The sequence below is a fragment of the Mrakia frigida genome, assembly GCF_051309035.1.
Source record: "Mrakia frigida strain ATCC 22029 unplaced genomic scaffold BDY24scaffold_4, whole genome shotgun sequence".
Lineage (NCBI taxonomy): Eukaryota > Fungi > Basidiomycota > Tremellomycetes > Cystofilobasidiales > Mrakiaceae > Mrakia > Mrakia frigida.
Genome location: NW_027481277.1, coordinates 186101 through 208753, shown reverse-complemented (window position 1 = coordinate 208753; position 22653 = coordinate 186101). Strand labels below are relative to the sequence as shown.

At 55.3% G+C, this 22653-nt stretch overlaps 9 protein-coding genes across 9 annotated transcripts; 4 read left to right on the top strand and 5 right to left on the bottom strand.

Moving 5' to 3' along the window:
- Window positions 1-2: 2 nt before the first annotated feature.
- Window positions 3-1479, top strand: VAM7 (Vam7p; the record flags this gene model as incomplete). Its single annotated transcript, XM_076642675.1, has 4 exons — window positions 3-239; window positions 365-1120; window positions 1247-1381; window positions 1465-1479. 4 exons carry the CDS (start codon window positions 3-5, stop codon window positions 1477-1479), a joined length of 1143 nt encoding a protein of 380 aa, XP_076499816.1.
- Window positions 1480-2047: 568 nt separating this feature from the next.
- On the top strand, window positions 2048-3840 carry BDY24DRAFT_377783 (uncharacterized protein). Its single transcript, XM_076638823.1, has 3 exons — window positions 2048-2204; window positions 2302-2333; window positions 2405-3840. Exons 1-3 carry the CDS (start codon window positions 2122-2124, stop codon window positions 3718-3720), a joined length of 1431 nt encoding a protein of 476 aa, XP_076499815.1. The 5' UTR covers window positions 2048-2121; the 3' UTR covers window positions 3721-3840.
- A 269-nt stretch (window positions 3841-4109) lies between these two features.
- BDY24DRAFT_412150 (uncharacterized protein) lies at window positions 4110-6741 on the top strand (the record flags this gene model as incomplete). The annotated part of the gene is made up of 4 exons (XM_076643026.1): window positions 4110-4338; window positions 4438-4940; window positions 5112-6624; window positions 6728-6741. 4 exons carry the CDS (start codon window positions 4110-4112, stop codon window positions 6739-6741), a joined length of 2259 nt encoding a protein of 752 aa, XP_076499814.1.
- A 313-nt stretch (window positions 6742-7054) lies between these two features.
- On the bottom strand, window positions 7055-8725 carry SEC20 (Sec20p; the record flags this gene model as incomplete). Its single annotated transcript, XM_076644366.1, has 6 exons — window positions 8433-8725; window positions 8258-8349; window positions 8123-8191; window positions 7975-8022; window positions 7730-7842; window positions 7055-7635 (listed from the first exon to the last, which is right to left on the bottom strand). The coding sequence occupies exons 1-6, from the start codon at window positions 8619-8621 to the stop codon at window positions 7055-7057; spliced, it is 1092 nt and encodes a 363-aa protein (XP_076499813.1). The 5' UTR covers window positions 8622-8725.
- Window positions 8726-8917: 192 nt separating this feature from the next.
- On the bottom strand, window positions 8918-10466 carry BDY24DRAFT_438486 (uncharacterized protein; the record flags this gene model as incomplete). The annotated part of the gene is made up of 9 exons (XM_076644365.1): window positions 8918-9067; window positions 9166-9203; window positions 9263-9341; window positions 9418-9611; window positions 9690-9767; window positions 9862-9912; window positions 9988-10014; window positions 10088-10159; window positions 10232-10466. 9 exons carry the CDS (start codon window positions 10464-10466, stop codon window positions 9059-9061), a joined length of 783 nt encoding a protein of 260 aa, XP_076499812.1. The 3' UTR covers window positions 8918-9058.
- Window positions 10467-10954: 488 nt separating this feature from the next.
- TRS33 (Trs33p) lies at window positions 10955-12445 on the bottom strand. The gene is made up of 7 exons (XM_076638822.1): window positions 12037-12445; window positions 11882-11945; window positions 11724-11777; window positions 11544-11636; window positions 11419-11430; window positions 11237-11318; window positions 10955-11133 (listed from the first exon to the last, which is right to left on the bottom strand). The coding sequence occupies exons 1-7, from the start codon at window positions 12363-12365 to the stop codon at window positions 11090-11092; spliced, it is 678 nt and encodes a 225-aa protein (XP_076499811.1). The 5' UTR covers window positions 12366-12445; the 3' UTR covers window positions 10955-11089.
- Window positions 12446-13644: 1199 nt separating this feature from the next.
- BDY24DRAFT_433017 (uncharacterized protein) lies at window positions 13645-19415 on the top strand. Its single transcript, XM_076644102.1, has 13 exons — window positions 13645-14185; window positions 14283-14396; window positions 14467-14738; window positions 14816-15117; window positions 15189-15323; window positions 15392-15418; window positions 15504-15737; window positions 15833-16657; window positions 16730-16951; window positions 17025-17573; window positions 17672-18447; window positions 18521-19151; window positions 19237-19415. Exons 1-13 carry the CDS (start codon window positions 13835-13837, stop codon window positions 19308-19310), a joined length of 4512 nt encoding a protein of 1503 aa, XP_076499810.1. The 5' UTR covers window positions 13645-13834; the 3' UTR covers window positions 19311-19415.
- On the bottom strand, window positions 19409-20994 carry HTZ1 (histone H2AZ). The gene is made up of 4 exons (XM_076638821.1): window positions 20805-20994; window positions 20299-20428; window positions 19909-20045; window positions 19409-19819 (listed from the first exon to the last, which is right to left on the bottom strand). Exons 1-4 carry the CDS (start codon window positions 20916-20918, stop codon window positions 19748-19750), a joined length of 453 nt encoding a protein of 150 aa, XP_076499809.1. The 5' UTR covers window positions 20919-20994; the 3' UTR covers window positions 19409-19747.
- Window positions 20995-22612, bottom strand: BDY24DRAFT_377771 (PUB domain-containing protein). The gene is made up of 6 exons (XM_076638820.1): window positions 22272-22612; window positions 22140-22157; window positions 21938-22069; window positions 21718-21860; window positions 21536-21611; window positions 20995-21441 (listed from the first exon to the last, which is right to left on the bottom strand). The coding sequence occupies exons 1-6, from the start codon at window positions 22491-22493 to the stop codon at window positions 21262-21264; spliced, it is 771 nt and encodes a 256-aa protein (XP_076499808.1). The 5' UTR covers window positions 22494-22612; the 3' UTR covers window positions 20995-21261.
- Window positions 22613-22653: the final 41 nt, after the last annotated feature.

Below are 22653 nucleotides of genomic sequence, written 5' to 3'. Positions count from 1 at the left end.
GAATGTCTATCCAAAGCATCACGATCCCTTCCTACGAGACTCGGCTGAACCCTAAAGCTCACACGGCCTATCGGATCCAAATCTCTACGCCTGTTCGAACGTGGGATGTCTATCGACGGTACTCTGACTTTGAGTCCCTCGTTCAAGAACTCAAGAGCGAGACGGGGAGGGACGTGGAAGGGGAAGGGTTGCCGGGAAAGCATGGTTGGAGTTTGAGGAGGAGTGTGGATGATGTGAAGGTGAGCTTTGGGGAGAATTCTCTTCGTGTGGAAGGAAGGAGGAGGAGGAGAAGAGAGGAGAGGGAAGGAGGTCGAGCTCATCCTCGTTTGCTGATTCCTTCTCCTTCTCTTCTACCTTTTTGTAGCTGATCGAAGAACGTCGGACCTCCCTCGAATCCTACCTCCGTCACATCCTCTCCCACAAAGAGAAAACCTGGCGTTCCTCGCACGCCTTCCTCGACTTCCTCGCCGCTCCTCCCCTCCCTCCCTCCATCCAAACCAACCCTTCTTCTTCCTCACGCACGACCACTCCTCTCACGTCCTCCCTCCCAGCCCCTCCAACTTCCTTCACCTCTCCAACCTTCCTCTCCGAACACTCCACCCTCCAAACCCTCAGTCGCTCCATCCGCTCTCACCTCTCCAAACGAGACGCTCTCCTCTCCTCGGGAAACACGTCGGGAGGGCACACGGCTGGGATTCAAGCCAAGAAGGAACTTGCTGTTCTGTTGAACAGAGTAGGAGGACTGGCGAGAGGTCTCGAGGAGATCAGCAAGAAGGAGAACGTCGGGGAAGGAGAGATGAGGAGGAGATCCGAGATGGTTGCGAGGTTGCAGGACGATTGTCTGAGTTTGGGCAAACTGAGCGCGACGGCTGTACGACGGGATATCAGTGAGGACGAGAGGAGTGGAGGAGGAGGAGGAAGGAGGGAAGCAGCTCCTGGTTCTCAGAGGAGTGCTTTGCTTGGAGGAGGTGGAGGAGGAGGGGTGCCGACGGTGAGGACGTTTGGAGCTGCTCCGAAGGGAGTCGAGACGGAGGAGACGAGGCCGTTGGATGGAGGAGGGTTGATGCATCTGCAGCAGACCAAGATCAACGATCAGGATTCGATGTTGAAGCAGTTGTCGGTGAGTTTCACCCTTCTTCATTCCTTTCTTTGGTGCTTCGAGGGAAGAGAGAGGAAAAGGAGGAAGAGAGAGACGCGTCGAAGCTGACCGCTTTCCCTTTTCGCTTTTGGTTTCGTTCGGCGGCAGACCATCCTCCAACGCCAACAGATCATCGGTCAGGCTATCGGACAGGAGATCTCGGAGCAGAACGAGCTGTTGGATAAGCTGGACGAGGAGGTGGATCGGACGGGAGCGAAGATGGGGAAGGCGAAGAGGCAGATGGTGAGTCGAGTCTCGGAGTGTCGCTTTTCAACTCTCGTTTCGGTCTTGAGACTGACTTGGACCTTCGACGCCTTTTTTTTTAGAACCGACTCAACTAGTCTTCGATCTCCTCTTCTCTTTCGGACACTCCTTCGCAGGAAGGCGACCAACGTGTGAGGCGAGACGCGTTCTTTCCCTCTTCTCTTTATTCTTCTTCGCATGACTGATCCGTTTTGCTCGGCCACTCCAGACTCTCTTAAATGCACGATATGTCCGCCCTCTACACCTCTCGCTACACACAACTCGAACCATCGTGAGTCTCCTCTGTCCCTCTTTCCTTCGTCATTCCTCGTTCCCTGACCTTTCCTCGTCCACCTCCCTCTCTTCCCCCTGTCCAGCACCTCCCCACATCCACCACCGACTCACAAGGCAAACACGCTCACTCTCAACGACCTTTTACGACCTCTCAGTTCTTCACGACCTTCCTCTCTCGCTCTTGCTCGCTCGGAATCGAACCACCACAACAATCTCCTCGGTCTCCTCTCTCTATCTTTTTTGCCCTCATCTCACCTTATCTCCCAACCTTGATCTTTTCTCGTATATATGTTCTCGCCTGTCCTTCGAGCAAAAATCATCACGTAATCCAACAACAAAACAGAAAAGCGCCCACGCGAGCTCGAGCCGACCTCCCCTTTCGCTTCTTTCCTCCCTATTGAACCCCCACCCCCTTCGCTCTCGCCTTCCTTCCTTCCGCGCAATCGATGGAGTGGCCCGACTCTTCCCTCGTGCTGGATCCCAAGAGCAAGAGCAGCAGCAGCAGCAAGGAGATCAAGTGGACGTTGAGGTGAGTCTAGACGGAGGAAGGCGAGAGGGGAAGGGAGAGCGGAGGAAGGAAGCTGGAGCTGACGGGGTCACTTCTTCTTCCTTTTGGTGGTGGGCAGGACGGAGAGCGAGGCTTATTTGGATGGATTAGGTGAGTGGGAGAAAGTGTATTTGCAGATCAGAAGAGGGAGAAGCTGATTTGGTTTCGGTTTGGTGGTGTAGAAGCGAAGCTGAAGAGGACGAAGGTGCCCAACCTCCTCCCTCCTTCGACGACGACGGCGACGACGAGGAACGAGCTGGGTCTGCAGGAGGACATGTCGGATTTGGACTTCGAGGAGGATGAGGAGGAGGTGGACGAGGTGGTTGGAGAGGAGGAAGGGAGGGAGGAGGGACGGAGGGAGGAGCAGGAGCAGGAGGAGGAAGAGCTCATCGACGATGCTCTCCTCGACGATCCAGGACTCGCTTTGCTTTGGGATTCGCCTAGGGAACTACCCTCTCCTCAACAACCAACCTTCCCACCTCCATCAGGCTCAACCTCGTCGTCGCTCTTCCCTCCTTCCTCCCCACCCTCCGCCATCCCTGTCGTCGGTTCTCGTCCTCCCTTCTCCGCCGACGACCTTCTCCAACCTCCTCTCAACTCCTACACCTCCATCTTAACCGCTTCAACAACAACAACAACCCCTTCTTCTTACTCTTCGTCACCCTCCCCTTCAACATCCTACACTCGTCCTAATCGCTTCTCCTCCAATCCGAATCCAAATCCAAATCCCAACGGCCACCCTCACCGCGACCGAACGCTCTCCCGCTCTCGCTCCCGCTCCTCCTTCACGACCATCTCCGAATCCCCTTCCCCTCCTGGATCCCTCACTCCCACGTCCTCGCTCAATCAACCTCAACCTCAACCTCAACCTCCCGCCGTAAGAAGAAGCGTTCGGTTCAACCCTCGGACGCTCCTTCGTCGTCCAAGCTCGTTCGGGAGCTACTCGTCCGATAGGAGCGGAGAACTCGTCTCGAGCAGTCCCATCAGAGGCTTCATGGCTTGGAGACTTGGAGGAGGACCGAAACCTACCAGCGGTGGGAGGACGAGTCCGGACGGAGCAGGAGGAGCAGGATCAGGATCCAACGCGTCGTCGTCTTCGATCTCGAGCATCTCTCGCAACGCCCGAGTTCAGAAGATGCCTCAGGTTCAGTCCTGGACGAACTACTACGGGACGTTCTCCTCCTCCTCGACGGAAGAAGAAGATATTCGTGGGAACCCTTTGCTTGAAGAACCGGTTCCTCGCCTCTCGACGGGAAGGACGAGGGTTCATCAGAGGCGGAAGAGCGAAGAGGACGTGTTGTTTGGGACGGGAGGGTGGTGGGAAAGAGCGAGGAGCTGGGAGTGGTGGTGCTGGAAGCTTGGTTTGGGCGAGTGGTGGGAGAGTGAAGGTGGGGGTGGAATGTGTTGTGGGACGGGGTGGGAGGAGGATGATTGGGGAGAGAGTCAGCAGAGTGGGAGGAGTTCGAGGGCTGTTGGGGAAGGGAGAGGGTTCTTTTGAGGTAGAGGATGGGTTTGGGTTAGTGCTACTGGCTTTGGGTCTGTCTTTTTACTTTTTTGTTTTTGCTTTGCTTCGCGTGTTTCTAGTCTACGACCTTTATGCCCATCTCGTTTCTCGTTGCTTCGTTCGCGTGTTGTGAACGACGGAAAGAGCTTCGAAGCGCGTCATTTTTTTCGTGTTTCAAGCTTGCTCGAAGGTGAATACTTCCTCTCTGCAATGTTTTCGAGCTTCTCAAAGTTTTCTGGAAGGAGAAAGAGAAGGAAACAAAGTGAGCTCTCGATTTTGTCTCCGCGCCTTTGCCCTTTCGAGCTCTGTCTCTCTCTCTCTCCTCCCTCCTTCTCTCCCACCCTCCATCACCTCTCCCTCCCTCCCCCCATCCACTCCTCCGAATGTCCTCTCCCAAACGGTCTATCGGCTCCCCTGCTGGTCCCTCTGACGGGAAGCGTATCAAGCTCCATCTGGGCGGTTCTCCTGCTGCTGAAGTCGAGGTCGAAGCGGAAGGAGCGACCGTCGTCGACCTCGCGTCCGCTCCTGGAAAGGACAAGGAGAAGGCTCCTATCGAAGGAACGTCCATAGCCAACATCTCCATGGGTGTCCAAGAGCAGGAACAAGAGTCTGGTGAATGCAAAGACGAGTTTGGTAGAGATGGGAGGTGGATGCGAGGGGACTGACTTGACTCCTTCCTCTCCTTCCTTCCTTTCCTTTCCTCCTGTTCAGCTCGAGCTTCTTCCCAACCTCCCGTCATCGCCGTCGAACAACTCGCTTCCACCTCTGGATCCATCGAAGACGCTACCATGTTGGAAGCCAAAGACGCGTCCATCGTCGTCGAACCTTCAGCAGCTCCAGCAGCACCAGCCGTCGTCGACGAAGGCGAGGAGGACTCGGACGAGGAGGATCTCCCAGCTCTTCGAGCTCGAGCAGCCGCCTACCTCGCCGCTCAGACGCACGCCATCATCATCCCTTCCTACTCCGCCTGGTTCAACCTCTCCACCATCGCTCCCATCGAAAGGAGATCGCTCCCAGAGTTCTTCTCCAACAAAAACAGGTCCAAGACGCCTCAGGTGTACAAGGACTACCGAGACTTCATGATCAACACGTACAGGCTCAACCCGACCGAGTACCTCACCGTTACCGCGTGCAGGAGGAACTTGGCTGGGGATGTGTGTGCGATCATGAGGGTGCATGCGTTTTTGGAGCAGTGGGGATTGATCAACTACCAGGTGAGCTCTCTTCGTTCCAATCCCCTTCCTTCCCTCTCCCTCCCTCCCTTTCCCTTTCCTTTGTTCTTTCTTCCTTTCCTTTTTGCTCTTGCTCTTCCTTCTCTTCTCTCTCTCTCTCTCTCGAAGTCGAAGCTGACCACCTCCTCTTCGTCGCTCCCTCCTCTCCTCCAGATCGACCCAGACACCAAACCCTCCTCCCTTGGTCCTCCCTTCACCGGTCACTTCCGAGTCACCCTCGACACTCCCAAAGGTCTCCAACCTCTCCACCCAGGAATCAAAGCCAACCCAGCTTCCTCCTCCTCCACCTCGAAACCCTCCACCTCCAACCCTCCTCTCAACCTCGACCTCCGAAAACAAGTCTACCAAACCACCTCAAAGGGACTCTCCCGAACGCTCTCCTCCACCGAAGCTTCCTCCCTCGCAACCAAGAACGCTCAACTCGGTCTCTCCAACCCTACCACCGCCCGAACCTACGAATGCGCTGTCACGGGAGTCGACTGCACTCGAGTTCGGTACCAATCGCTCAAGGACCCAGACTACTGCATCTCGCCGGCTTGCTACCTCTCGGGACGGTTCCCTTCGACCATGTTCTCAGGAGATTTCGTCAGGATGGACGACTCGGTGTTCAAGCACGGGAACGCTGGAGGAGCGGGAGACGAGTGGACGGATCAGGAGACGTTGCTCCTCCTCGAAGGGATCGAGATGTACGACGACGACTGGATCTCGATCTCGGATCACGTTGGAACGAGGTCGAAGGATCAGTGCATCCTCCACTTCCTTCAGCTCCCCATCGAGGATCCGTACCTTACCGCTTCGGCCGGAGACGTTGGACCGTTGAAGTTTGCGGTGGGGTTGGGAGGAGGGGAGGAGGCGTTGCCGTTCGCGAAGGCCGACAACCCTGTGATGAGCGTGGTTGCGTTCCTGGCTTCGACGGTGGGACCTGGAGTGGCTGCTGCTGCTGCTGGGAGGGCGCTGGGGGAGTTGACGAGCGAGTTGAAGAGGAACGTGAAGGAGGCGGAGGGAGGAGAGGAGAAGGGGAAGGGGAAGGAGGTTGCAGAGGGAGAGAAGAAGGTCGAGGGAGGAGCTGCTGCTGCTGCTGAGGAGGAGGAGGGAGCTGGAGATGTTTCGATGCAGGTCGACGAACCTACCACCACCTCAACCGACGACGAACCCTCCACCGCTCTCGTCAAGAACGAACCTTCAGCCAACAGAACTCCCGTCCCCTCCTCCTCCTCGACCTCCCAACTCCCTTCCACCTCCTCCCTCCAAGCCGCCGCCTCCCTCGCTCTCGGTTCAGCAGCCACCAAAGCCTCCCTCCTCGCCTCCCACGAGGAACTCCAGATCCAATCGCTCGTCTCCCGACTCGTCCAAGCGCAGCTCAAGAAGCTCGAGCTCAAGATGGCCCACTTTGAGTCGCTCGAGGAGATGGTCGAAGGAGAGAGGAGAGCGGTCGAGGTGGCGAGGCAGCAGGTGTACAAGGATCGTCTGAGGGTGAACGAGCAGTTGGAGAAGGCGCAGGCGCTGGTGGAGCAGGTGCAGGGGCAGTTGGGGATGGGAGGGATGAACGGAGGGGTGACCCAGGCGGATGTGGATAGGGTGAGGGCGATGGGTGCTGGAGGGCAGGGGAGTGGGAGGGTGGAGGAGATGGAGGGGGTTTACGGGGGAGGAGGGGAGGACGCTCAGAGTGAGTGATCTTTTGGTTTCGATCTCGTTCGACGCGTTCGGTTTGAGATTTCGTTCGAGCTGACTGTTGTCTTCCTCCCGCTTCCCTCGATCCTTTCTCGCAGTGCTCCAACTCTAAACCAACCGAACCAACCTCACTCTCAACCCTCAATCGATCAACCCAAAACTCTCTAGAACGACGAGACCTTCGCGTCGCTCTCTCCTTTTCTTTTAGATCACCTCTCTCTTCTTTTCTTCTCTTCTTTCCCTTCTCATCTCCTTTTTTTCCTAGCTTTTACCCTCCATCGTACTGTCTCTTTCTCTCTCTTTCACTACCTTCACTCGTATCACATCAGGTCTCTTTCTTCGTTTGATCTCGAGGACGAAGTTCGAGAGGAACAGAAGAGAGGAGGGGACGCGATTTTCATATCAACCGATCTAGACCAACAAAACTACAGCTCGTCTCGAACTACTGCGACTACTGGAGGATCTACTAAAGGAGGAGCTACAGCCACAGCCTCGTCCCACTCCCCTGTTGGTGCTGATACCGGCGAAGGAGCAGAAGCAGACGAGGAAGAGGAGACGACGACCTCGTCCAACACGCTCGACGGGATCGTCTCCGGCTTCCCTCCTCCCACCGAAGACGAACCCAACCCCTTCGCTGAACTACTAGCCCTCGAAGCGACTGCAGCTACGATTGTAGACGACGACGCAGCAGCCGTAGCAGCTCCCACCAAGCTCTTCGCCACCGACGGAAGCGCCGTCCCCTTCACGACGCCCTTCTTCAACCCAACGGCCTTCCCTCCAGCGCCTCCCACCCAGTACGTCAGCCCACCCACGGCCTTATCCAAGATCCTCTTCTTGAGGATGTACAGACACACGAGGACGAAGAAGAGCAAGGCAGCGAGGATGAGGATCCGATCGAGGTAGTTGGCTTGTTCGAGAGCGGTGAGGAGCGAGTTGGACGTCGTGAGGAGGGACGAGTAGGTTTGGTAGAGCGTGGTGGTGGAGCGGAGCGTGGAGGTCGATTCGTCTATAGACAGAGAATTAAAGGAAAGGAAGAAGACGGGTGAGCGAGCGACGGAAGCAAGGAAGGTGAGACGAGGACGACGGGAAAAGAAACGAACCCAGCATCTGACCCGTCATGACTGAGCGATCTAGTTCCTCCTTCATGAGTTCGGTGGTTTGACGGAGAGCCGCAGTGACTTGATTGGCTTTCTCTTGAATGGGATCGTCGGTTCTGCGAGGAAAGAAAAGGCGAAACGAACGAACGGAGCGGGAGGGAGGGAAGGGAAGGGGAGGGTGTGAGCTTCAGAAGCTCGGAGGGTCGACCCCGAGTGTTCAACGGAACGGGGAAAGGGAAAAGACGAACTGGGTGGAGTTGAGTTGAGCGTTCTTGGAGTAGAGAAGCTCGTCCCGTCTAATAGGAAAAAAGAGCAAGAGCAAGCCAGGGAAGGTCAGACGAGCGAGCGAGAGAGAGAGAGAGGGAGAAGGGAAGGAGATGCTGAGGTTGAGCTCACTTTGAAGAAGGATTCGCATCGATAGCTCGTTTACTGAGAAGAAGAGCTCCTCGGAAATCTCCCTTGAGTCTGTAGAGATTATCAAGATTAGCTTCTCGTCTTTGTAGAGTTGCTAGAGAAGGAGCGACGACTCACCCAGAGAGCTCCCCTCCCAAGTTGGTAGCGAACTCGAGGATCTCGATCCTCTCAAGCTCCGTATCCTGGTCGTCTGCGATCTCTTCCAGCTCCTAGAATCCACATCAGACCAAACGATAGACGGTCAGCTTTCATCCCGTATCACTTGTGATGCCAAAAGAGAGTTGAAACGAACCTCAATCCGTTGTTCAAGACGAGCGATGTCTCCTCGAAGCTCACGAGCGATTTCCTGTTGGACTGAAAGAGGTCCTTTGCACTCCCGTAGCCGAGGGATCTGGTGGGAGGAGAGGTCTTGGAGGCGTCGTTGGATGTGGTCTATGATGGGGAGAGAAGCGGGAGCGAGACCGGGAGGAACGTCGAGCATGGCGAAAGAGGGAGGGAGGGAGTTGGGAGGGAAGGAGGAGGGAGGGAGGGGGTTGAGCTCGGTTTCGATTTCGACGTTTGCTTCCTACTGAAGAATGCAATCAGAAGGCTTCCTCTGCAAGGAAATTTCATGATCGATTGCTTGCTGGTCAGGCTTCGTGATGGTATGCTAGACGAGCTCGAACTTTGCGGAAGCTTCGACGACGCGCCTTGATATGTGACGACGAACTCTCCCCGTCTTCAGCTTTCCCGACGAGTCAAGATGGAGGTTGAACTCCGGTTTTATTAATGAGAAGTATGGTTGAACTAAGGTAAGACAGAAAAGAAAGGAGACGGGGGACCTCAACTAAGAAGAAGGGGTGGAGAAGAAAAACGCGAGGGGGCCGAGTCGAGAAGGAAGCGAGATCTGTTGAAAGATCGATGGTGCCTACCGAACGATTATCGTCGCTGAGACAAATTGATGAGAAGAGAAAGGCGCGGTCAGAGTTGCTGCGAGAAAGGATGAGACGAGGAAGGCACGGAACAGGACGAGAAGAAGAGCTCACGTTCTGTCGCCCCACTTGAAGTAGATGGATCCGTTGTCCTGTAGATTTAAAGCAGAGGAATCAGCATAGCGTGAAATAAAACGTAAACGCGGTGAACTGGCCTTGATGTATCGGTAGCAAGGGTACGCGATGCCGTCGAGATCAACGAGCGACTCCCTGCAGGAGTCGTTTCGATACTGGGTCGGAAATCAAGAAGCCAAGGTCAGAAAGGAGACTCAAATAAAGAGGAAGAATAGCGAAGAAGCGGCTCACCTGGTCGCTGTGGGTACAAGCGGACGAAGTAACTCTGAATCGGACCTCTCCTCCTCCGATGTTGGCTCGACCTTCGATCCCTCTGGCTCTGTCGGTGAGAGCCCGGTCGTCTCCTCCTGCTTTGAAAGTGGTAATCGCTAGTTTTCCTCGCTCTTTAAATGCCCTCTGGCTATCAACCTCGTTTAGGTAGGTAGCTGCGTCAAGGTGGAGAAAGAGGGGAAGGTCAGCGAGGATTTCGACGTGGAGAGACAAGGCGAGCAGGTCAAACTCACCGTAGGGATCGAATGTTTGGACGGTCGGCTGCTGGTTAGTGGCAGCGGTGATGGGAGATATCTGAACTGGAGGTGTAGCTATAGAAGGGAAAAGGGGGGAGAGAAGAAGACGGAAGGTCAGCCTCGCGTCCTCCGGACGATGAAAGAAACGCGGCGAGATCAACCGACTCACGCGTCTCAGGGACATGCTGGGTAGGTGTGTCGAGAAGCTGAAGAGTTGGTTCTGGTATAAAGGATGATTGAAAGCGAGTCAGTACGCTCGTAGTGTTTCGAAGAGAGAAAAGAGGATCGAACTCACGAGCGGGGGTGTCGACCTTAACGGCGACTGAAAAAATGCAAGAGAGTGATGAAAGTCAGCGTCTATGTTTCAAGGTCGTCTGGGGGGAGCATGGACTCACGAGCTGCCTTCATCACGTCAGCATAGAATTGAGGAAGATCAGGCGATCCGAGTCCATCATTCTCATTGTCGTCTGCAAGCAAAGCACCGAAGGAACTGGTTTCAGGATGTGAATTTAGACAAGTTGGGGAGCAGAGAGACGTACCAGAACCCTCGGAAAGGATTTTGATTAGGTTGATGGTCCTGAGAGCGGAGTTTGCGATCTTGAGGACGGCCTTGTCGACGACCCCGTCCTTTCCAGCCAACGATTTGACAGCTTGGGTGGAGAGTTCTTGGAATCTGAGGACGAAGTCAGTGTCGACAGACTCGACTGAATACTCAGACTCGTCGTCGGACACGGGGTCGTCTGCGATATAGGCTGCGATTTCGGCTGCTGTCATTTTGAAGGGAGGGGAGGAGGGACGAAGGAGGGAGGGAGATGGTGTTTTGAGGGAAGGATGAAAAGAGCGAAAACGATGTCTTTTATGGCTCAAAGAGGAATCGTTCAGTGGTCGCTCTCCGAGCGTGTGAGCACGGACACGAAGGGAGCAAGAACGTGAAGGGGAAACTCACGAACGCGTCTCCGATTTCGTTCTGGCCTCCCTGAGCGAACCAGCCGATGGCACAAACGCGTAGATATGCAAGATGAGTAGTCAGTAGACTTTTCGAGACTAGACGAAGCGTTTTTTCGGCAGTGGGACTCTCTGGAGAGGAAACGGAACTCACGAGAACAGAGGAGTGAACGAAGCCGTGGGTCTCAGTGAGTCTGAACGTCTGCCTTCTGAGACGCGTTCTCGATGGAATGGCTTCAGTCTTCCTGGTTCGGGCTGCTTTCCAAAGATTCCTGCTTAGCGAGTCCGAGGCTGGCCGAAAACATGAGGGACGGGATGGGAAGGTGAGCAAAAGCGAGAGGAGAGATCAAAGGGAACGAAAGTCCCTCGAGATCTCGCTGATCATTGGTGCGGAAGCGAAGTTGATGATGCAAGCGGCATTCCTATACGACGATAACTGTCTAAAGAGGACATCAAGGTCCCAGCGTAAGCTTGGTCGTCTTGACCTGGAAGGTAACTTCGAAAGGGGAAGGGAGGAAAGGACGAACGAGGTCGTCAGCCCACGACGTTCGTTTCGAGGGAAGTAGCCTCTCACAGAGATAGAAGGAAGATGATCTCACCCTGAGGTAGTCCCGAGGATTCAGCTGATACCGTCGCTGGAAGACCGAGTCGAGCGAGGGCTCCTCGGAGGAGACCTTGAGGCTGAGGGAGGGAGGGCAAGGGAAATCGAGGTGAGTACGACGTTTTCTTTGCTTTTCTTCAGGATGAGTAAAGAGAGGATGTCGAAGAAGTTGATACTTACAAAGGCGAGATGCTGTGAAGGAGACGGAAGAGAGGAGAGGAAGAGGAGGAAGGAGGAGGGAGGTCAGCTTCGACTCGACCTTGTTGAGCTCAAGCTCAACGTAAAGAAAGAGAAGCTCGACGTACGATCTGAGCCAGCTTGAGATCCGTCGAATGTCCGAGATGCGTCGAGATGTGTGATATTGGTGGGAAGAGGGCGTCTTGGAGTACAAAGACTCCCTGAAAGAAGCAGCGAAGGACGGGAGGAGGAGGTGAGCTCGAGCGCGGGAAGGAGGGAGGGAGGGAAGGGAGGAGAGAAGGACGAACCCGATGGTTGGTTCTCAAGTTGTCGACCTGCTTATCGAAAGCTGCCATCCAGACCTGTGAGGAGGGACGAGATGCTCAATAGTTAATGAGAGCTTCGAGGAGGTTGAGGGAGAGCACGAGAGGGAGAGGGAGGGAGGGAAGGAAAGGGTCGAGCTCACGTCTTTGCAGATGAACTTGACCACATCTAAAGGATCCACAAACCGAGGTCTTGAGAACGACAGCCTACTCTCACCATATCCAAGCAGTCGAAGTCAGTTCCTCTCCTTCTTCAGCTCCATATCGACTCGAGGGAGGGGAGGAAAAGCGAGCTCACCTCTCCGCCAGATCTCCTCCGACTCTGAAACCCATCTCGTCCAACCTCCTCCTCACTCCTTCCTCATCCCCAGCTCCTTCCTTCCCAGCTGTAGAGAGCAGCACCTCAGGAGGTAGCAGACCCTCCTTGACCATCTCCTTCTCCTTCTTGTCCTTCCGTTCTCGAGCAACCTTGGACGATTCACGAAGAGTGTGCACGGCTTGGATGAGGAGGTGATGGGTTGAAGTCGAAGCGATCTGACGAGAGGAAGGTACGGAAAGGGATATGAGAGAGGGTGGTAAAGGTTGGGTTGATGAAGTGATGGAGGATTGGGAAGGTCGAGAAGTCATCGTTGCTGGTCGTTGAAGGCGAAGAAGAAGGAAGGAGGGAGGAGGAGAAGGGGAAGGCGATTTCGAGGTCGACTCGACGATGCTTCCCCAAACGACGACCCTCCTGCAGAAGCATCTTTTCGACCGGGACCTGTCCAAATCTTCTCGTATACCTGTTTAGGTACTCTTCTATTTCATCGATCTTCCTATACCAGATTTGACCCCCGTCGACGATCAGAGCTGCCCGGAGCTCGACGCTCCCTCGACCTCCTCCTTCCCTACTGCCATTCTCGAAAGCGAGCATGCTCCGTCACCGACGCTGGGGCCGTCAAAAGGGTTGTAGCTTTCTGTGGGATGGTGTTGTCTTCGCGGGTCAAGTGGATTTGTGAAAGAGAGGCTGGGACTTCCTCGACGCGTCGATCTTGTTTTCTTTTTTTCCATCGTCCGTCGTCAGACTCTATTTTTTTCGCTTTAAGGGTTCTGGAGCTCTTGCTCTCCTGTAGGAACTCTCCCCAGCAGTATCAGCTCAACGAGCAAAAATATGCACCGCGGAGGCAAATCTCTCTTCAGAAGCGATTCGAAACCACCTCCCTTTCTTTTCCTCCAACGCCAACGACCCTCCGACCGAGGGGGTCTCTCCAGGTCCTCTTGCACTTGGAAGCAGGGACCGACTTCAGGCTTTACCTTTTCCTGAGGTAGTCTAGGCAGCCGTACTTCCTGGGGTGGCGCTCTGCCCTCGAGCGAGGGTACCCAACGACCTCTTCGCTGACTGAAGCGAAGACGGGTCTTCGCACGAATCCAGGGTTGTTTTTCGCGAGCGGTTGCCGGCGATGATCTTGCCTCATGCAGTACTAGGTACAGCGGAGTTCATCGTTTCTCAGTCTTCTTGACTATCCAATGGACCAGACTTTCGAGTCCCCAGAGGACGTCACGACGAGAGGTCGATTCTGGTCGAAGACAGTTTGGATGGTCGTTGCTCCCTGATTGAAGGGAGGCGAACGCCTCAGGCTGGTCGGCTCTCTTTCTTGGGCTCGAGCTTTCCTCTATCTGAGAGGAGCCGAGACTGGAAGAGACTGAAGGTTGAGCTGGAGGGGAGAGGAGGAGGGAGGAGAGGAGGAGGAGTGAGGTCGCGTCTTCGCCTTCCCTCTTCTTCAGAGGCTTCAAACTCCTTCATTCTCCTATATAATGAACTCGAACTACCGCTTGGACTGAACTTACCTCGATTGCTTCTCACACAGCTCCAAGAAAACTTTTCAGATAAGCTATCTCGAGGGTGAAACGACCCACCCTTCCCCTTGTCCTTCAAACTCCTGCCCACCGACCCCTCTCTCTTCCCCTTCCTCCTCTAAAGATGTCTCTCAACTCTTCAGCTTCCTTCGAACTCCCACCATCTCTTCTTATTCCACTAGGCTGGTCCCTTCTTCCTCTTCCACCGTCTTCACTTCTTCTTTTCCTTCTTCGGTAGCCGGTCTATCGTCCCCTTCAAAGACATGCCTCTCGCTTCAGGACCTCCTCCCTCCTCCTCGCAACCGACCTCTTCTCGCAACCCAGGAGGAAGTTCAACGCAGATCCCTCTTCGAAGGCCAACCTTCTCCCATGGAACGACTGTTCCAGGAGGACTTCCCATCGGAGGTCATGCTCGAGTCCCTTCGAACTCGTCGTCCGTTGGAGGACTAGGAGGAGGAGGGACGTCCGTTGTTGGAGTTGGAAGAGGAAGGCAGCAGCACCTCTGGGTCGTTCTCGGAAAGAAAGGGAGAGGATTCCCGAAGGATATCAAGAGTGCCTCTGAGGGAGAGGAGGAAGAGGAGGACGAGTGGGTGACTGTAGGACTGGAGAGAAACGTGAGTCCGTTCGTTTCTTGAGCTCACCTCATCTCGATGAAGGAGGGTCGAGCTCACACTTTCGTCGTCTCCTTCTCGCCTCTGTCGGTTTGTACAGATCCAAGCTCAAGTCTTCGCTCTCGCCAACGCTCTGGGTATCCCCTCGTTCCCGAACCTATGCCTCGAGGTTCAGCTCAACGGAATGAGAGCTAGGATCGCAGGAGAAGAGATGGTTCGTTGCCCCGTAGGTCTTCGTCCTCTCTCCGACCTGACCTTGCTCCTCCTCTCCTTGGAATATCTAGTTCTCGACCATCTTCCACCAGTTCCTCTTCCCATCCTCGTCCCCTCTTCCAACTTCCTCCTTCAGCCCTTTCCCCATCGCTGCTCTCCTCGAGCTTCGACTCCTCCCTGCTTCCTTCGTCGCTGCACCTCCTCGATCCGTCCTCGAAGCTGAGCCCACCAACGGAGACGAGGCTTCTGCCAGAGCTAAGGAAGCTTGGAAGGGAGGAGTCAGGAAGTTGAGCTTGCTCGCTGGTCGAGGAAGCGAAGGAAATGGTCTGCACGATACCGTTCAGTGAGTCGTTCTCCTTTCATCTCCCTCCCTTTCCACGTCTCGAATCCGTTCTGACCTGTTTTGTTTCTGTTTCACAGTCGATGGAAATCCTTCGCTCTCCCTACCCTTCCTCCAACCGTCCCAGATTCGCAACAGCCCACTCCGACGCTAGCTACAACCGCCGTCGAGCCCTTGACCGAAACCGTCGACGCGTCCGTCGCCACGCCCCCTCCTTCTCCCTACGACCCTGCTTCCTACTCCTACTCCATCTCGAGCTTTGGTCCTCAGTCTCCTCTCCCTACCCCCGAGTCAGGATGGGCTTCACCTGCTTGGAACGTCGCCGTTTCAGTTGGACTCGCCGACATCGCTGCTGGCTCCGTCTGCCTGACTCCTTCAACGGGTCGGTCCTCTCTTTAATTCCCCCTAGAGCATAAAACCCATGCTGATCGTATCTCCTTTCTTCCTGAACAGCTACGAGCTGGGGAGTCCCCTCAGTCGCGTCGGGAGACTACCAGTTTCACGTCGGTCTCTCTCCTCGCTCCGTCGTCGCTACCCCCGATATTGGATACAGGAACGAGGGTTCGAGGCCCTGCACGCCTTCTACGGGTTCGTCGTCTCTCTGGCTCTCTTCCAGCTGTCACAACTGACTGACCTTTCCGCTTCGTCTTTCACAGCGACGAGCTGGGGAGCTCCCACTCCTCGTGAGTCTTTGCGTCCTCTACTTGCGAAGCTTCTCGTCAATCTTGAACCCTAGCTGACTCTGCCCTCCCATTCGTTGCTCGTCAGCTCTCGGTTGGGACATCCCTTCACCAACGGAGCGCGTCCTTACTCCGTCCATCGGAGAACGCGTCGCTCTCACTCCTCTCGGACTGGACGGAAGAGGCTGGGAGAGTCGAGCCAACGTCTACGAGGCTAAGAGCTTCCTCGATCTTGGTTCTTCAGCTGGAGGAGATGATGGCTCAAACCTCGTGTCGCCTGCTGAAAGCGGGATCGACGAGAACGGGAGCTACGAGACTTCTCGTGAGTCTTCGCGTCTCCCTCTTCTCTCTTTCATTCCCTCTGTTGAGGCCTCCACTGATGAACTCGTTTCACCTTTCTCCTACCTCGTCCCACAGCCATCCCTCCTCACTCAGCAATTCTCCCTCCCTCCTCCCCTCCAGCATCCCCCGATCTCGATCTCCCTTCGAACAAACGCTCCATCCAAATCGACACCTCCCCGTCACCGACCCTTCCTCTCACTCCTCCTAAGACCCTCGAGTCTCCCGAACGTCCCACTTCACTTTCTCCTTTCACTCCTCCCTCGCCTGGCCTCATCACTCGTCGAAAAGCCGCTCCGTCTCCCATCACGGTCCCTCTCACCAAGCCCGTCCCTGGACTCGTCGTCGAGAAGAGGAAGAATCTCGGACCCGTCCCTCAGCAGTCGGTCGCACGAGTCATCGCTTCAGCTCCAAAACTCGCACGAAAGGTCGAGCAACCTCCTCTTCCCGTTGGAGCCGTCGAAGTCGTTCAAAAAATCAAGTCATCGTCGAGGAACTCGTCGGTCGAACTCAAGGAAGACCAACTCACAACCAAGATGGAGCACGCTCGGGTCCGACAGACTTCCATCTCCTTCATCACGGCGGCAGCGCGTTCAAGGTCGAGGACGGCTTCTCCACGAGGAATCGAGACGACGTCGACCGCTCTCCCCGTCCTTCCCATCATCTCCCAGACTTCCCTCTCTCCCGTCAAGCTCCCCGAAACCATCCGGATCATGCTCAACAACGAGATCGCCTATCCTTTCGCCGATGGAATCTACCCACGTCGAAGCGTCGTCGAGAACGGACAGCTCAGCGGAGTTTTGGACGGGCTGGATCGAGTAAAGGAGACCGAGAGTGCTTCTGTGCCTCTCTTTCGCTTCGGCCATCCCTTCTACTCGGAGATCGATTCGTCGGATTCTACTCGTTAGTTCTTTCGCTCTCGGACTGGTTCGTCGTTTCTGGTTCGAAGCTGATCGCGTCTTCTCTCGCTCGCAGCTCGATCCTCCACGATCAAGGTCACCCCTCCTCCCTTTCGAACCTCGATTTCCCCTGGCATTCGAATCATGCTCAGCGAGGAGATCAAGTACCCTTTCGAAGGAGGAATCTACCCGTCGGTCGTCGCGTCGTCGTGCACCTCTCTAACCTCGAAGCCTCTCGCTGGAATCCGGATCCTCCTCAGCGACGACACGGCTTACCCTTTCGCCAACGGACTCTACCGTGAGTTTCTATCGTATCGACCTCTTCGAGGAGGGATCAGCTGCTGACTTTCTCTTCCGCTCTCGTCCTTCAGCTCGAGCTTCGACTTCTTCTCCACCGATCAAGATTCTCTCCTCCTCAGCATCGTACCCCATCACCACGAGTATGCTCTACCCTCTTCCAGTCTCAAGGTCCATCAAGGTCCTTCTCGGCCAGCAGTCCTACCCTCTCACCACTCGAATGCTCTACCCTCCTCCCATCTCTCGATCTCTCCGAATCGTCAACTCGTCGTCGTCCTACCCCATCACCACGGAAACCCTCCATCCCACGACGCTCAGTCCCTCACTCAACGTCATCGGCTCGAGCAACTCTCGTCAGGTCGGATCAAAGGACTCTAAGCCGTCCGTCGTCGCGTCTCGGTCGTCGAAACCTCGAGGCATTCGAATCATGCTGAGCGACAAGATCGTCTACCCATTCGCAAACGGAATCTATCCTCCCGCTCGAAGGGTCGCAGTCGAGAATGGAGAGCTCAGTGGAGCGTTGGAGGGTTTGGATCGGTTCAAGGAGACGCAGAGTGCGACGGTGCCTCTCTTCCGATTCGGTTATCCATTCTACATCGAGTTGGATTCGTCGGAGCCTACTCGTGAGAAGATTTTTCATCTTCTACCTCGGTCGAGAAGCCAGCACTTTCTCAACGAGCGATTCGCTGACTCTTTCTTTGACCTTCGACGCGTCTTTCAGCTCTGCCCTCGACGACCACCTTCCAACCTCAATCGATCAGGATCCTCGAAGGACCTCAAACTTACCCAATCCTCACCTCCATGCTGTACCCTCCTCCCATTTCTCGCTCGATCAAAATCCTCAGCAAGAACGCGTCGTACCCTCTCACCTCCGCGGATCTCTACCCTCCTCCCACTTCGAGATCGCTTCGAATCACCCACGGCGTTCAGTCCTATCCTCTCACCTCCCAGATGCTCTACCCTCTCCCGGTCTCCCTTTCCCTCACGATCATCCAAGGCCAGCAATCGTACCCTCTCACCACTCGAATGCTCTACCCTCCTCCGCTGTCGAGATCCCTCAGGATTCTCACCAAGGACGCGTCGTACCCCATTGAGACCTCGGACCTCTACCCCATCCCTCTTTCGAGGTCGATCAGGATCCTCGTCGGTCAACATTCGTATCCTCCCACTTCTCGAATGCTCTACCCTCCGCCGATCAACACGTCGCTTCGAATCCTCTTCAAGGACGCGTCGTACCCTCTCACCACCTTCGACCTCTACCCCGTCCCCATCTCTAGGTCGATCAGGATCCTCGGTCGCCAACAGTCGTACCCTCTCACCTCCGAGATGCTCTACCCATCGATCGTGGTCGCCTCCGCCTCTGCCTCTCCTCCCTCGCCGAAACGGTCGCCAACGAACAGGAACCACGCCCATCTTCACATCGCCGTCTCTCCCATCGTCCGCTTGGTGGTGACTCCTCGACGTCGAGCGACGAAGACGCACCTCATGCTCCATCTCGTAGGTCTCTCTTCTTGTCGACGAACCTGTCCGATTTCTTTGCCTGACTCTCTTCTCACTTTCACTTTCTCAGGAGGTCGTCCGAACCATGCTCCTGTCTCCCTTCCCTCCAACCACGCCAACTCCTCCTCGAACACCAGCTAACGTCGCCGTCCAACTTCAACCCATCCAACCCTCGACCTATCTCCCTCCTCCCTCCTCGTCAACCTCACCAGCCGACACGGTCCTCGGACGCACCCCCTCCTTCTCACGCGTCTCCTCCCACCTCCCAACCCGAGCCACTCGAGCCATCTCAAGCTACGCTCCCTCCACCATCCCTCCCGTCCCTCACCTCCCCGAATCGGTTCAGAACCTTCGTCCCCTGGCAAGATCGATGTCGACGCGACGACCAGGCTTGGAATCCCTCCCCGAACGAACGTCTACGCTCAATCGATCCGCTTCTCAAGCAACTCTCTCGACGAGGACGGTGGGCAGGCCGATGAGCAACCGCTACGAGGGACTTTCGATGGCAGGAGGAGTGGGAGGAGGAGCGAAGTTGAGAGGTCCTCCTCCTCCTGGACCTCCACCGTCGGAACCTCTTCCTTCCGTTCCCAAGGAGGCGACGGCGACGGCGAGAACACCCATGCCGAGGAGACAGAGCTTGTTGGTCTCGCAAAGGATGTCGCAGTTGATGGGGAACGCAGGAGCAGAGGCGGGTTCGAATGGTGAGTCCTCAAACTTGACCCAGACGCGTTTTCTCTCGAGTTGAACGAGACCTTGACCTCCTCTCTCCTCGTTCTTTCTTCTCAGGACCACCTTCGGCCAACAGCAGTTCACCTCGACCACCCGCTCCTTCGAACCGAACGGTCTCTCGATGGGTCTAGCTTAGCTTCTCATACCCTCGTTTACCCCTCTGTTGTTCGTCTTCGTTCCGCTCCTCTTCTCTCCTTGTACCCATGCACGCTCTCTCCTCGGTCCAAAGTGAAGTGACAAAAGATTGAATCGAAGACGAAAGAAGTAGGTAAGACGCAAGAAACAGTTCCCAAGACGGACGAGTAAAAGAGAAACCGACTAGACTAAGAGGAAGAGCAAGGGTGAACGACGAGTGAGCACGGGGAGCGTTGAGACGGGTCGTCAAATCGAAGAAGAGGAGAGAGGGTTACAGAACAAAAAAGCGTGATAAGAGAGAGATGAGAGGCCGTAGAGAGAAGGTATACCGATGCTAGCTGAGAAAGTAGATAGCTCTCAGGCGATGAGAGCGACCGAATCAAGAGGGAACGAAGGAGGAGGTGTGACGTTCGAGCTTTCTTCTCTTGCGAGCTTAAGCAGCTTGAGGAGTAGGAGCTCCCTTGGTCTTCTTGTTGGGGACGGCGGCGTTCTTCACGATGAGGTTCTGTAGAACAGACGGAAGAAGGGGGAGAGATAGTCAGCTCGAGCCCAGGAGGAGAGAGGGCGACAGCAGGGAGGAGACGGGCAACTGACCTTGTGAATGTGAGGCAACACTCCTCCTCCAGCGATGGTAGCTCGAACCAGAGAATCGAGTTCCTCATCTCCACGAATAGCGAGCTGAAGATGACGAGGAGTGATTCGCTTCACTCGGAGATCCTTGGAGGCGTTTCCTGTTCAAGCAGAAGAGAGGGAGAGGGAGGGAGGGAGGGAGGAGAGAGGAGGGAAGCAACAAACAGTCAGCCTCGTATCTCGGTTCCCCCAATGATACGTTAGGTTCGATCTCCCTCCCAGCCGTTCTCGAGACCTAACCCATCAAGAATCCGAAGGAGTCAACTCCCAGGGAGGTCGGCGGATGGTGGGAGATGGCTCGAAAGAGGAGGGGAGGAGGGAGGGAGGAGGAGCGAGAGGGATGATTGAACTTACCAGCAAGCTCGAGAACCTCAGCCGTCAGGTACTCCAGGATTGCACTGGTGTAGACGGCAGCCTTGGCTCCAATTCGGACGTTGTTGGATGTCCGGTTCTTGAGGTATCGATGGATACGTCCGACGGGGAACTGGAGGGAGGGAGGAAGGGTGGGAAGGAGGTGGTGGTCAGCTTTTCGCGTCTTCGAAGAGCTCTAGGAGAGGGAGGATGATTCGGAAAAGGAAGCTGATGGACCATCCATACATCTGAAGAGAAAGGGCTGTCCTCCTTATGGGATGGAAGCTGGGAATGGTCTGTAGGGGGAGGAATCGAGAGGGCGAGAAGGGAAGGGAGCGTGGCGAACGCGTTCCCTCCTTCCCTTCCTCTCCCTTTCCTCTCTCCCTTCCCCGTCCTTCTTCTTCCCTCAGAGCATCCATCCATCCAACATGCCCTAGCCATCCCATCCATCTTCCCCTTCCGCGGAATTCCTCCTAAACCTAGGTTGAGAAGAAAGGAAGGAAACGCACCTGAAGTCCGGCCTTCGCACTCCTCGTCTGAAGAGCCTTCTTCTCTCCATCAGCGGCAGGCGCACCAGCCTTCGCCTTTCCACCAGTAGCCTTGGGCTTGGATTCAGGAGCCATCGTGTAGAAGTAGAGGAGAGAAGTAGGGAGGTGGGAAGGGAGGATGAAAGGGCGGGACGGGGAGGGGAGGTCGAGGTTGGGGGGAGGAGGAAGGAAGGGCCAGGTTTCGAGAAAAGGGGAAAGGATCAAAACAACAGAGGTACACGCGTTCATTTCGACGATTCTACGGTTTGAGGATGAAGTTGATGTAAGTGCTCTACAGGCGAGAGGTCATAACGATCGTGAAAGGCTTGGTAAGGCTACAAAGGCGCGAAAAATTGGTAAGGGAGTAAGGAAGAGATGGAGGAGAAAAGAAAGGGGAAGGGGTTGGCGACGTGTCGAACGAGCGATAAAGACGCGACCATCAGGCCAATCTGTTCCCCTCTCCATCCCACTCCTCGTAGGTTCCCTTCTCGTCGTCGTCGTCCACGTTGAATCTCGAGGTTGTGGTTCGAGTGGGAGAGGCTGGTTGGGCGGCAGGACCTCGTCGCGCTGCGGCTTCTCGAGCTGCTCGTTCTCGGACTTTGAGACGGTCGTGCTCGATCTGAGGAGGCACGAAGATGAAGACGAAAGCAGTCAGTCTTTTGAGGTGAGTGAGAGCGTGGGTGAGACGAAGGATAGACGAAGGAGATACTCACACCAGCAACAGCCTCGAGTCGTCTCGCTTCCTGCTCCTCCTTCGCCGTCTGCCTGATCTGAGTAGCCTTCTCAGCTCTAGAATCAAGAAACCCAGCAAATCACAAAGGTACGGTCAGTTCTTGAAGTTGACTCTTTGGAAGAGCAGTAGCGCAGAGGAAAGGACGACACGTCCTGAACTCACCTCTTCTTCGTCTCCACCTCCTTCACCCTCAGAAGTTCCACTCCAATCTGAAGCACTTCAAGTCGGTCCAGTCCGTTAAGTTTGCTCGCGATAGGGAACGTCCAATTCTGTAGAAACTCGATGGTCACTGTTCTGAAGCCCAGCTGGAAGAAGAAAGAGAAGGAGGGTCAGCAGCGGGAGGGCGTCGAGGTACGTCGATCGAGGAATGTTGGACACGTACAGCGACGAAGAGTTCCTGCCCTCCCTTGATGTCGATGATGTTGTTCTTGAGCACTTTTGAGGTAGCTTTGATGGTTCGATATTTGGGATCGGAAGGGTTCTCGATGATGTTCTCGCAGATCTTTATCGTGATCTGTGGATCCGAAGCGAAGGATTCGGTAGATCAGCTCGGTAAAGTATCAGACGAAGAGCTATCCACTCACGCTGATCACCTTCTCAGCCTGTCAAAGAAACAGAGCAGGAGAAGGAAGACGGAGAGGTCAGTTTCGTTCGTTTGGAAGGTCGAGCTCACCATCTCTCCTTCTCCTCCTCTTTTCCTACAGGCCCCGACTGACCTCTGCATAGTGATTCGGCCCAATGACACCTCTCTCGATGAGTCGATCAAGCTCAGCTTCTTTCGCTCTCCTGTTGGCAGCGAGCTTCTGAGCTTCCGATGTAGCAAAGGAGGAGGAGAAGGAGGAGAGCTGACGAGCTTGAGCTGCGAGAGCGTTGGCGTTGGCGATTTCTGAGCGGGAGAGTCGGGGAGAGGATGGGGTGGCTGTTGGAGGACTTGACATGCTCAGAGAGGGAGAGAGATAGGTTGATGAAGAGAAAGTAGCTGGGTTGATGGGGTGGGAGGAGGAGGGAGAAAGGGCAGATCGAGCTCCACCTTCTTCTCTTTTGACCCCAGACCATCACGGCCTTCTCGACATCTTTTATCTCAGTCATCGCCAGCAA